At 42.6% G+C, this 13,784-nt stretch overlaps 2 protein-coding genes across 2 annotated transcripts in view; one reads left to right on the top strand and one right to left on the bottom strand.

Annotated features, from left to right (window-relative positions):
* The window catches only part of LOC6497781, a 57,450-nt gene that overhangs the window by 11,170 nt on the left and 32,496 nt on the right, over nt 1-13,784 (top strand). Inside the window, exon 2 of the mRNA XM_001961403.3 lies at nt 10,075-10,760. Within this exon, the coding sequence (XP_001961439.1) occupies nt 10,691-10,760 (70 nt within the window). The 5' untranslated portion in view covers nt 10,075-10,690. The remainder of the gene's footprint in view (nt 1-10,074; nt 10,761-13,784) is intronic.
* On the bottom strand, nt 7,337-8,864 carry LOC26515523. Its single transcript, XM_014906957.3, has 4 exons — nt 8,441-8,864; nt 8,117-8,370; nt 7,750-8,045; nt 7,337-7,692 (listed from the first exon to the last, which is right to left on the bottom strand). Exons 1-4 carry the CDS (start codon nt 8,735-8,737, stop codon nt 7,532-7,534), a joined length of 1,008 nt encoding a protein of 335 aa, XP_014762443.1. The 5' UTR covers nt 8,738-8,864; the 3' UTR covers nt 7,337-7,531.

Here is a 13,784-nt window from a genome sequence, read left to right as displayed (position 1 = left end):
CGAGCCACCCACTTCCGCTTCCTCGGTGGCGACTGCATCGCTGAGTGGATGCCACAAGTCCGGCACTTGGATATTGCTCTATTTTTTCTAATCCAAAAGCTATTGCTTGTTGCTTTCGTTGCTGTTTTTTTCTTTGCTTTCCTTCCGAGCTGTTTTTCTTTTCACATTAATTATTCAATACCGTGGAAGAGTAGTTGAAAACCTTTTCCCGATATGGGCATTTTAAAATATTTAAGGATAATTTAACGGAAAATTCAGAGTGCATTTTTATTATGTTTCATTTATAAAAAAATATTTGAGATAATTTAGTAAAAATATATATCTCATTGGCCCACTGTAGAACATGGGTTACCTTCTCCTTGAAAGAAAGTTTTTTGTCACTTTCGTTTTGTTTTTGTTTGTCGTCTTCTGTTTTCATAGTTCATTAGTGTCCTGGCCCCTCGCTGAAATCCCATTCCCTCAGTACCTCCTAGCTGGGTTTTCTTTGTCGGGATTTTCCGTAGCATTTAACAGCTGCTGTCAGACATTAGAAAAATATTTGCACTTTGTTTTCATTTTATAATTTCTTTTGCGATGTCTGGCAGGCTCTTAACCTGACAGCGTTGCAATTTTCCCCATTCCTCCCATCGGGTCCACGGAGAGGCGGCATTGATTTTCCCGAAAGCAACTTCTTAAAGCCGAGTTGGCTAATGACTTTAAGTGTACAAAGATAAGCAGCCCCAGGATGCAGGACCTGGCATATGTAGCACAGCACAAGGAGCTCAACGAGCCAGTGAGCGACGATGACGACGACAACTGAAATTTGTTGTGCTCCAGACTCCTCGACCCACCGACCCCGTGGCAGTCCCATCAAAAGCAGCTGGGGGTCCCGACTCGAGGTCCTTGCAGCCAGCCTCCTTTTGGCGGCTGCCTGGGTAAAATAAACGACAGCTAATAATGCGCACAACGAGCTACCAGCAAGGATCCAAGACCGTCGACCATTGGAGGGGAAGAGAGGCTAAGAAAGCCACTTGGCTTTCTCATACCCTTTGTACCGGGAATACGACCAGGAGCTTTATGCTTTCTCGAGGTGGATGTATAGTTAGTTGTGGCCAAAAATGAGCTATTTTGGAAAGCATATCAATGGAGCATTAGGGAGATCTTCGCCTAGAAAAAATTATAGGAAGCTACTCTAGCCACTCTAAATGAGGCTTCATTTAATGAAAGTTAATTACATTTTGATGCAACACATAACAGACAATAATAGCGTTCCATTAGAGAACATTTCAGATTCGACTTTCCGCTTTCGAAGTATATCTCCTTTGTGTCTTGAAATCCTTTTTGAGGCGTCAGGGGGTGTGACGCGACTTTAATTGGCACACATGACACAAAGCGCGGGCGTGACACACTATTGCTTGTTGGAGGCACAGGACGACGAGGACAAAGTTTCTCTCATATGCATAGACACATTCTAGCAAGGAAGGGGGTGGCGTGGTACGAAGAAGCGGCTGGAAATGGCTCCCTGGTTGATCTTTTGCCGGGTAGGCAGCAAACGCGCTCCTTATGCAAATGAGTGGCACTGCGCAAGGACAAGGGGCCGAGCTCAAGTGTTAAGGGTCGCACAGCTTAAGTTTAATTAGACACAGGACTTGTGATTTATTTGATTGCCGCCTCGGCAATAGTAGCACAATGGTTCTGGGTCAGCCTCCAGTCCCCAACCCCCTCTATGGCTTTAAGTTCTGCGCTCAAATAGTTTCCAAACTTTAAATCAATAAGTATGAGTTAGAGGCGGATTTCGGAAGTATTACTTTGGAAAGTGGCATACCATAAATTGTGCGCGGTTCCTTTGAGTATTTCTTAGGCCATCACAGGAAAGCAGCATTTCGGCAAATTTAAAATATTGCAAAAAAGATTATACATATTTTTGTATAAAGCTTTTAGAGAATAACAGCTATGAGAGAATGCCTTCAATTTCATGAAACTATTCAACTAATAACCATCATTTGAGTCTTTAAATCAAAAATTTAAATGCGCTGGCCTGCCCTGGAGATTCTATTTGAGAAAGTTTTTAAACTTTTATTTATGTTGGCAATTGCACTTCATGTCGGATGCATATTTGGGCCACTGAAGCAAGTTCGCCCAGCGGTGGAACATGAATAATAATATCTGTCAGTCGAGTGGCGGAGGCTACTTCTCTTTGTCTGCCCGGGTCTGCTTTTACACCTGATTCGTTACGCAACTTTGGTCAGGTAATTTTGCAGTGGCACCTGGAAGGCGGGGGGCTTGGGTAGGTCGGTTGGCTTGCATCACTCAAGGATTCGGTGGAGCGTTGAAAAGTGAGCAACTGTGGCAGTCGCGGCAGCAGAATGCGCAATATGTCCGAGGGGGAAGCTGGAGGGAAAATTTTGACCTCGGTCGCCTAGTTGGCTTCGTCCTTAGTCCTGGATCGCACTGCTTAGCTGCTCCTGGCGGCTCCGCAAAAACTTGTCACTGGCACTCAGTACCCGACAGGCGGCGTTTATTTATGCCCGAGTGTCCTTTTTGGCCGGGACAGATGAAGCTGGCTTTCAACTCCAGTCGGTTGCATCTGTGTATAAGCGAGGCATTCATTAGGAGGTATTTTCCATTAGCCAGCTACCGAAAAATTGCAAAATTCAATATGGAAATAGTTGCAAAGCATAACCAAACAAAACTTTGAGAGCTAAATTAATCATTAGAGGGAGCCCTGAGCACTCCCGTGTGTTTTGGCAAATATTTAATTATAACTAAAATAAAAGTTACAAATATACTTTTCACGTCAAGCCAACAAACCGTGTAAATTAGTGATGGCGGAAAAACGATTACCCGACAAAAAAAAACTATAATTGAGTTTAAAATTTTAATAAACTGTTTTAATCCTTAGCCTCTTCCGCATCGATAAGCTTCTGACTTTTACCCTTTCTGCCCAGACTTCCACTCAGAAAATAAAATACAAATTTCTTCGTTTACAATACAAATTATAAATAACGATTTATCATGGCCTGCAGTGGCTGTTGCATTTGCCAATTGCCCACCTGAATGCGTTCTCGAGTGCCTTCGCATCCTGGAAAGGAAGAGTTGCCTGGCTAAGGACAAAATCCCAGAGCTAGATTGCCCGGCTGCTGAAAATAAATTGCCAATGGCAACGAGAGTTTAGCTTCCACTGAGCCAACTTACCTTTTGTCGTCTGCTTGTTGGATTTCTTATTTTTTGCTAGTCAGACATACATTACTTGTGTGTGCTGCAGTCGATTTGGAAAATATTTCCGCAATGCATCTGGCCGGAAGTTTTTCCGTTCCCCGTTCCCCGCTTCCCGTTTGTCGTTTCCCATTGGCCGTTTCTACAATCCCGTTTTCCTTTAAGCACTGGCACTGAAACTTCGTTACCAAAATAATATTTAAATAGCTCAGCCTTGGAGCGGGATGGCGAGTTTCAAAACGAACTGGAACATAAACTCGGCACATTTACCGCTAATCGCTTCCCCACAGACGCATTAACAATTTATCTTGCCTTATTTTATGCGAAAAGTTTTTCGCCTGCCACGCCCATGTAACCGCATCTTTCACCTTCTGCCGGCGAAATCGAATCCCAGAAAAGAAAACATTTGAATTGAAAATCGTGCTGAGCCAAAAAAAGAAAAATATCAACGGCATGCGCATAATTTGAGCACACACTGGCACTGGCATCGCTTTCCACTGGGAAATGCGAGTACGTGAATGCGAGAAGATGGGAAGGGATTGGATAAGGCATCGGGATATTGTGTCTGGCCTCTCCAAGTGACTGTGTGTGCAGCTTAGGTAGACCTTTGGGGATTCCGATAAGAGAAATGTATATTTTTGGAGGTCTTTGGCTCGAGAGGAGAAAAGTTCGATCTATGTACGCTTTGTTGTCTTGAGTGCCAAAGGGAGCCCTGGCAGATAGAAAGACTTGGGAGGAAAGGTTCATGCGGCCCCTCGAAAAAGTACTTATGAAGTACACACGGTAATTTCCATACCCAAAACATAAATCGAAACAAATACTGGCTATGACTATTCAATGCTACGGAATATATGAAAAATCAGATCACAGGTATTTGTCTGTGATATCATGACTAACTCTTTGAAAATTATTGGCAATATGCCAATAATTATGGTTATATATGGTTAGAATAAAATGATTTGTGTCTTTATTGATTGGACATAATTTGGCAATCATTGGATTTCTAATGAAAACACTTAAATTATTAGAAAATAAAAGGCTATCATGAGGTCCCCATGTTTAAGCGTTAAACATATCAGATAGTATAATTGTAAAGTTAGAGTTTCCCACACGGGAAAATAATACATTATGTAGTTTATGATAGATCCCTTGAAATCGAACATAGCAATATGCATGAGTGACACCACCACTTAACGCACTCAAAAGGGTTACATATTAGAGCAATGCTGATAAGTAGCCTTGGGGATCCCTGGTATAAAATACGCCACATTACTCAATGCTGATAAGTAGCCTTGGGGATCCCTGGTATAAAATACGCCATATTACTCCAAGAATGGAAGAGATAATTTATAATATGAGCACAATTTTCAACAAATACTGTTAAGGGTACCTGAGATAGTGCCGTAAGTTCTTTGAAATCCATTTAGACCACTTATAGTTTACTGATATTTAGCAGAGAATTCAAATTTGCGCAGCTGCCAGTTGCCACGAATTCAACATTAAATGCATGAATGTTCAGTTTTGGTCTCTCCCAACCAAATCCAATAAATTCGTAAAATAAAATGTGCCAATAAATTGCTGTCCCCACCATTCGAAAGCTGCAAAACTGAAACTAAAGTTAAATTGAATTAAAATTCAGAGCGCTTAATGTGACACACACTCTTGCAAGCTCGCAAACTCACACACATGGAGAGTCTTCACATGTCGCAGATTTTTCAATAAACAAAACAATTTACGAAAATTGAAGTTTATCTCAATTGTGCAGCTGTTGTTGACAACGTTCGCCATACTCAAAGCTTTGTCGCGTTCCCTTTCGGCCGAGAACTCAATTTGGCAATAAACTGGCGCTCAAAGCTCATGTCCTGCCCCTCGCCAACCCTTTCGTTCTCTCATTCGAACCCTATGTATAAGGCACGAACCCAGTATCCTTTCCCCTCTTTGTGAAGTGGTGCACAAATGCGCTTAGTTGCTTTATTGGTCAAGCTGTTGTGCGTGGATAAAACCCTTTTAGTGCACAATTGCTATAAATTCGCTTGGCCCATTATATTGCGAGAGGATCTGGGGTAAGGAGCTGAGGGGCGGCGTTGGTCGAAGGGTCGGCTATTGTCATGTGGGAAATATATACGAGCATCGAGCAGCAGTCCAAGTCGATGTCGATTGACGGAAGAGCTTATTTTAATCTCATTTGACAGCCATGGGAGAGGAAAGCGGGTGGGGTGAAAACTATTTCAAAGCGAACAGCTGTTGTTGTGCTGGCCATTTGATAAACGGACATTTCGCAGGGTCACTTGGCTGGGATGGCCGGCTGGCTGGATGACCCCCTCTTGGCCGGTCCGGGCATTCGCAATATTATGTCCCATGATTAAGTTTGAAATTTGCATGGATCGACCGGCCTGACACATTTTGATGACCCAAGCACTTGGTAGCTCTCAGGCCGAGCCGTTTGGTGTTAGTTTATTGTCGAATTGGGTTACCCATTTGGTCCATTTCTGTTAGTTTTCGCACATGGCCTCGTTTTTTGCATAATTAAGATTAGGGTTAAGGAAATGGTTCGAGGTTTTCTGGCTTGCCTTGGCCGCTCGCTTCGACCTCTAATTGGAATCCTTTGTGCGTTCGTTTAATGGTCAGTTTGGCAGCAAAATACTTATGTGAATGAAATTTTAGGGTTCCTAAGAGTTTAAGTACGATTAGTACGTTGATGGAAGCTGATGTGATCATTATAGAAAATTGTTAAGTCATGTGCACATGCTTTAACCATAAACGTTTTGTTTTTGTGTTCATTGAAAATTGTTCCTCAATATCCAAATAAAATTTAAAAAAAGGATTTACAAAATAAGAACTCAAAAGATATACTTAGGTGCCATCCCTTAGATGGTCTTAGCTACATATTTAAAGAAAGAGCTAAGAGGTATCAACCTTCTAATACAAAGCTGGACAGAAGCTGTTGATTCCATCGAGTGGTAAATAGAAATCCCGTAAACCTTTGATTTTTTTAAATACAGTTTGTTGTGGGTTATGGGCTCAGTTCAGTCGGCTTAATTGCATTCGTGTGTAAAGGCCAACAAAAATGGCTAAAAAGGCAAATAAACAGACGGAGTTCGAAGAAGACGAAGAGCAGAAGGAAAAATTCATTTGTGCTTGCGGCTCAGCTTAGATTGTGAGAGCCCGAAGGTAGAAGTTACTGGCAGGAGCAGCACCGTGGCCATCTCAGTTGGAGCCAATCCACTTCAGCACCTCGGGCTCGTGTTGCGGTTTGGTGCTTGTCAATTTTGCAGTGGAAATTGCTTTGGTATTTACTGTGCACTTGGCCAAAGGAGCATTGCGGAGATGCCTTTAAGCCCGCCTGCAATTCCCATGAGGAGTGGCTTCACGCTATTTACCTTTAATCCTCCACCGCCGCCTCCTCCGCCTGGGCGCTCCACCCTATCCTTTCTTCCTTCGACAGCTGTTAAACATTTTCACGTGCAGTCTGGTGCTGATGCTTGATTGTGTTTGCCATCTCGACGGACTAATCAAGACAGCCACTTAATGCCACAAAGTATGCAACACGAAATTGTGTAACCCACTTATCTTTAAACTAATTTGTCCTCCAGCTTGAAGTCCTTTAGAGTCCCCGCCCTCTGCCGGCCTTATCAGCCTTGGCCCGCCATCTTTATGACGGGGCATTTCATTACCAAGCCACAACGCGACCGTAAAACAATGCGGCATAAAAAGTGACCCCTACATTTCCGCAAGCGAAAGTACTCAAGGCGAATAAAACAAAAGTAACTATAATAAATGTTTGCAAATAAATTGTGAGCTGCTAAAAACGCACTCGCACAAAAGAAACTGGAATTCGTTTTCCTCAATTTTTGTTGCCTTGACATTAAAAAAAATTTAAGCTTTTCAGAGGACGCTCTTGCGGGGCAGAGTCTGTTTTATGTCGAGGAATTTGTGAAATTTTGTGACTGATGGCTATGGAGAATGTCTGTTAGTGTCTAGGGGCATTTTAATGGTCAAGGGGAGCTCGTATCTGCACGGAAGACGTTTTTATTTAGACTTCTATATGTAAGTGAAAGAATTTCCCTCCTCATATTTTCTTGTCGTAATAAATCACACAGATCACTAACTTTCAACTCACCTATAAAATCCAAATACCATACCAGATTCATGAATATTTTAATACATATATGCGTTGTGGGTAGCGTTGTGGAAATACAGTGAACGAAATTTAAAATGGAAGACCCACCAGGGTCTCTAGTTCTGGTCGCCCATCCACCAAGGCAAATGTTCGTCCAGAACTATGGAGCCTTAGAGACGTGAGCCATCCTCCGTCAGTTAGGGAGCCATCGCAATTTTATTCTCTGGATTTTGCTAAGAGATCATCCAGAAACTGCCGCATTGTTATTTTCTCTGCATTCCGTGCTACTAAACGCTTTTTGATCATTCGCCTGACCAAGTCCCTACAGAACAAGGCCCGAATGTTCTCCTGATTTGCCTGCATGCTGTTCCGCCGCCCTAAAGCCACGAAAAGTTACGTTTATTTTTCTCAAAGCGATTAAATACGGGACTTACTGGCTGCGAACTTCTCGTAAATCTTTCTAATGTGCCGGTCCCTGAAGGAGTTGTCATACACCATGAAGGTGCGCTGTCCGGCAGTACAAATATTCTTGTTTACCACGCCCTCCCCAAATATTATGGCCTCTGCGTCCGGACCCGGATATGGTGATTTGAAGTATCTTTGCGCAGATCTGAACTCTTGGCGCTTGTCGTTGATATAAGACCTCTTCGCGGCGATGGCCGCTCGCACTCGACCATTGTGGAAGCGGAAGCCGAAGGACCATGACAAGTCCTCAATACGGCTCAGAAGGCTGAAACGATCCATTTAAATTTTAGTCTATGCACTCAGAAGCTCTAAAGAACTATTATTTGTTAAACATACGCTGACTCGCGCAGTGAATAAACTCCAGGCAGCTTGTGTTCATGCTTTATTTTCCACAGACTCCTTGCCAGTTGACTAAGAAGATCCTCGGCGTACTGTAGTCGTAGCACCTTCATTCCCTGGAAATCGTGGAGGTACTGGCGCGTTTTCCAGCCTCGGAAACTGGCTTGAATCATTTGAGCCTTCTCATTATAAAACTTCATTACCCGTTCTTGCAGAAGATTCTGAACTGTCTCGAAGAAATCGATGCGGACCTGGGAAATGGAGAAAGTAAGACCAAGTACTACGTTTTTTTTTCCTGATACTTCCAAAAAGTACATCTACCTTGTAGCCTCGCCACCATTTGGCGATCATGGTAGCAGCCTCGTTCTCTCTTATAACTTTTTTGCGGGTGAGAAAGCCCCGGATGAACCGTTGAATTGTCCTGGCCGCCTTGAACTGCTTGTACTCCAGGAGGGCGAAGTGGATCCGCCATGCTGGGCCTATGTGTGGATCAGGTCCGGAGGCGGATTCGATGACCGACTCCTCCATGTTCTCGCACTGTTGTGACCCCTCTTCATCCAACTTGATGTACATCGATAGCTTGCTGGCATTGCCTATCTGGGTGTATGGCAGAATCATTGAGGAACGGTGTGTACTTGAAGTGTTTTGGTTTATTATTTTTTACGATATTTTTAAATGTATTTTATGTTGTATCAGTGTGAAGTGTTTATATGTGACCTGTGTTGGGGCATACAAATATGACGGATCTTCAAAATATTGCTTTTTTTGCTATTGTGCTTGTGTGTTTTTAGTGATCAGGTTACTCTTAATTTTTAAAAACATTATTTTAATAAAGATGGAATTTATTTAATCACTACATTTTGCCACAATGCTTTTCAAATACAGCGCTTTCCAACATATCGTAAATAATGGCGGCTTAGCGAAAAATATTCTGTTCCTTGATTCCCATGGAGACTCTTGGAAATGACTACCCGGTTGAACCTCTTCGACTTTAACACACATAACTTGACTTGAATGGGATGGGAACACCCACCGCTTTTCGCTTTCCCGTCGAGGATGTCTCTTTATGAGACAGAACCTCCAATCAGAGGCGCAGTCAAGCTGTCAGTCAGTCAACAATGTGCGAAGAGGGGTCCTGGGTTCCTTTCAAGCGCATTTTCAGCTTAAAGGATTTACATTGAATACTGAATGCTGATACTTCATATCAGTTTAGTTTTCGTTACGTTGCTCCCAACCAACACCCAAAAAAGTGTTAGGAAGTGGGGTAAAGAACGCAAGAGCAGACAGAAACTCACTGCGAAAATCTTCGATTTCCATAAGTGAATTTTACCCATGCACCAACGTCGGCAAATCGAATCGCAGGCATGTAAAGTAGGCTACCACCCGGGTGCCTTATACACATGTGCGCCACTGTCCCCGCCGTAGCGGTCGGAATGGTGTCGTGTACGGAATGTGAAAATCGTGTTGTACAATTTCATGGCTTGGCTTGTGCCAATTTCCCATGTAAAGTCAGTCGGCTTTCACTTCCGGTGGCTCCAAAGTCTCCCGCCCCTTGCGTTAGGGCTGTGCGTATTTGGTTTGCTAATGGGCAACATTTGGATTTTCAAATCAGTTGGAAAATGCACTGAGCTTGTGTTTTGCTTCCACCCCCACGCTGCCAAAATCAGCGCTCCGGAGTCGTTGCAGCTTAAAGTGTCCATCAATGATTCACTCTCAGGCGATTCTTTGGCTCCAGGGCGGTAAATCTTGGCGGGGATATTGAATTTGACGATGACACCTCCAATCGGAAAAGTGTCACATAAAAAGCCATGAGATCTGTTAATGCTCATCGACTTTTTCTTGGTCTTATAAGTAATTTAAACAGTTACTTAAAAACTCTTTCGAAAATTCCCATGTCTCCACTAAACTATTTTATACTAATCTATATTTTCCCTTATACCTTATTTAATTTTCAGATTGAATCGGAACACAAAACTAGTTCAGTCTTTGCCCAAAAATATACAGGAAGAGTGGGAGAAAAGTGAAATCACATAAAATACACAGAGCAGCCAAGTGGAGGAATTGAGGAAAGCCGGAAATGAATATGCAAAAAAGGTAGAAGGGATATGAAAAATGCAAATAGCCAAATCGAGTTCAATAAGAATTGCAGCTAACCCGACCCTATTTACACAATTCGACATGCATGGCAGTGGGTCATGCAGCTGGAGCCAAAATCCGAATACCAATGCGACTCACTCTGCAGATTGCTAATTGTGGCTGACTGCAAACCGGAGGAGGCAAGGACATCCCATTGGTGGAATGTAAAAAATGCATTAAGTGCAACCGCAAAACAGAGTCAAAAGAAAAAACCAATCAAGTGGCGAAAATAAAAGGAAATTGCACATACGGAGCAACCAAAAAACAAAGAGACAACAGAACGAGTTAGGGAATACAAAAATTGATTTTTGCGGTCTGCAAAACGGATATTGATCGCGTATGACATTAAATCGTATTTGAAGTACGGCGTGCTGTTCAATTATTAACTGATTTTTCAATAAACAAATACAATTGCGGGCAATACAATAAAACAGAATGCAACGGTCAGCGATTAAACTGCGACGACTTCTCGTCATTGCCGCTGTTTATTTAGCCAGTTTGCCAGGTGAGTGTATTTAAAACGCAATCCAAATATTGTCACACTCCACACTCAATCAAAAGCCTTGCCTTTTTGTTTAACAGTTTGCACCTTCTTCAAAACGCTTTAATTTGCGAGTCCCAGTCTACCTTAAATAATAATTAAAACAAGAAAGGAAAGCTAACTTCGGGCGGAGCCGAAGTTGATATACCCTTGCAGTTCAGTCGCAGTCCGCTAGGTGGCGCCACGCATCTTATATTATTAGATATATAGCATATCGTATATAGGCGGCCGATCCTTATGAAATTTAGCATATCGAATTATTTTGCCCAAACAGTGATCTGTACCAAGTCACATCTTTCTAACTTAAAAAACACCAAAGTTATGCCAATTTCGATCGTTCTATGACAGCTATAGGATATAGTCGGCCGATCCTTATGAAATTTTGTATATAAGATATTTTGGTCAAATATAACATGTGTGGAAAGTCCCAACCCTCCAACTTAAAAAACACCAAAGTTATGGCATTTCCGATCAATCAGTTATATGGCAGCTATAGGATATAGTCGACCGATCCCGGCCGTTCCGACTTATATACTACCTGCAAAGGAAAGAAGGGTGTGTGCAAAGTTTCAACTCGATAGCTCCAAAACTGAGAGACTAGTTTGCGTAGAAACCGACAGACAGACAGACAGACGGACAGACGGACAGACGGACAGACGGACATGCTCATATCGACTCAGGAGGTGATCCTGATCAAGAATATATATACTTTATAGGGTCGGAGATGTCTCCTTCACTGCGTTGCACACTTTTGACCAAAATTATAATAACCTCTGCAAGGGTATAATTATAGCCCCGAGGAATAGGATTTCAGGCTGCGAAAACGCCTACTCACATAGGTAGACGGCACCATCCACATCATTTGCGGTTCAATTATCCTGTGGTTACCATATGTGAAAACGCCGGATATGCATTCAGTTTTTGTGTGTGTTTCATGGGAGAAACCCCACGGCAAATCGCATCAAACCGCAGCAGTGGCACAATTCAAGCTTAAACAGTAGCAGAAAACAACAAGAAGAGCATATTTCAAAGTAGAAGATGGAGGTTCCTTACGAAAAACTCTACTGACTCTAAGCGCTTAATATTAATTGAAAAACGTTTATTAGCTTCAAAAAAAGTAAACTGACGAAGTTCAGCAGATGAAGTAGGAGAATAACAATCGTTATCCAGCGTTTACAAATGCAGTAAAAGTTATAGAGCGTTTTATTTGTAACCTCAGGATTTTTTCAGTCCAACTGATAAGACTCTTTATTCCATTGAAAAAGCTTTTCATGCCAATTGTTAAGTTGCCTTCTACTTCTCCAGGTAATTTGCATTGGCCCATTGACTTCCATTTTTGATCGGCTTCTGCTCTATTTGACATTTGATGGCTTGCTGACGGCCTGGGACATAATAAAGGCCTCTGTTCATTTCTCTGGCAAGTGCTTCCGCCATTTATCTTTAGAAAACTCGTTTTATTAATATTTTAATATATCTGGCTCGCTGCAATTTGACGTTACATAGGGCTGTTTGTTTGTCACTCACTTCCCCCACTTCTCGGAACAATATGAATTGTATTTAATTTCAGTTCTCCGAGGCTCCATAGCTCGCCATCTCCGTCTGACACTCCGGGCAAAATGGCTGCTGCAATGAGATGTCGCTTTGTCTGCATTTCCGGCAGCTTTAATTTCATTTCATATTCCTTTGCTAGGAGTCTTTCCCGGACTCGCGCCTGTTCTCCCGTCACCCCTGCGTCCTTCTATTCATTGTGAGATTGGGGCATAATAAAGTTGTAAAAGAAGCGCTCATAAATCCCCAGAATTTTATATTAAAAATTGAAAAATTCGAGCAGTTCTCTAAGCCGAACTTGAAAGTTGGTCCGCAAATTGACGGAGCCCCAAAAAGCAGGCAAAACGAATGCTAGAGCAGGCAATTCATCGCAGCAACTTCCGGTTCCGGTCTCAGCCAGATCTACGCAACAGCTTGATTTTAATTCAGAGCCGTCTCTTGACTTTTGACTGGCATGTGGCCAAGTGACGTGCTCTCGACTCTGACCCCTCCACTTCCACCATTTTTCACCAGTCTGGGCCAAGTTAGTCATATTTCTGGGCGCAGCCCACTCAAAACAAAGAGGCAACTGCGACATGCCTCTTAAACATTCCAATCACGTTCCGCGGATCCTTCACTAGACACGCATTTCAATGGCCAACATTCAGGCGAGATTCGATTTGAGCGTGTCTGGGTGTATGAAACAAAATGTGACTACCGAAATAACACTGCGAGATGGGCCAAGCTTCTCAACAATATGAGTACTCTTATAAACGGTTCAACTTCCATAAATTTTTATTATGGAGCATAGTTTCTCCCCCTAAAAATCCCTTTAATATTTAGATGTGGAGATAGATAAGATGATTTATAGAATTAATCTTTTAAAACAAACTATATATTTTTATACAAACTTTATAGAAAAAAATATTTTCGAAGCTAATACTCGTTCTATTAGCCAAATGACGTGAAATATTTTGAACCTCGTTGGAGGGACATCCATCATATTGCCCGAAGTTACCTGAAACTTATTCCTAAATTAAAAACCATTACATATGTAGGTGCTCAGTAAAATACGTGAAGCTACAATTCGTGTTTCGTTTTGGCAAGTGTGGCTTATTAGTTCTGATGTTTTTGCTTTGCTGCCACATGCTGGGGAATCCGCAGAAGAACGACGAATGATTTTCAGCTCTAAACTTCTGACACCCACACAAACGCGGGCTTCGCTGGCACCCACCAACACACACCCATACCCACACCCACACACACATACACTGTGCCACGTAAACACACTTGTTGTTGTGACACGCACGCGATGCATGCGGCGGCTGCCGGAAATGCCAAGCTCAACGTCCAAGAGCACCAACAGTAACGCCAAGAATCAACTGTTGGCATGTTGATGTTGACGCTTTGCCACCAACACAGGACACCCCCAAAGGCCACCCCCTCGCAGCGCCACCCCCT

This window comes from Drosophila ananassae, chromosome 3R (genome assembly GCF_017639315.1).
Source record: "Drosophila ananassae strain 14024-0371.13 chromosome 3R, ASM1763931v2, whole genome shotgun sequence".
In the NCBI taxonomy this organism is placed as follows: Eukaryota; Metazoa; Arthropoda; class Insecta; order Diptera; family Drosophilidae; genus Drosophila; species Drosophila ananassae.
This window is presented reverse-complemented; position numbering and strand designations above follow the sequence as displayed.

Coding starts and splice junctions, on each gene's coding strand:
- LOC26515523 (XM_014906957.3), bottom strand. CDS start 8,737: ATGATTCTGCCATACACCCAGATAGGCAATGCCAGCAAGCTATCGATG. Junction 8,046..8,116: donor TATTCACTGCGCGAGTCAGC/GTATGTTTAACA, acceptor GGATCGTTTCAG/CCTTCTGAGCCGTATTGAGG. Junction 7,693..7,749: donor TTACGAGAAGTTCGCAGCCA/GTAAGTCCCGTA, acceptor TCGTGGCTTTAG/GGCGGCGGAACAGCATGCAG.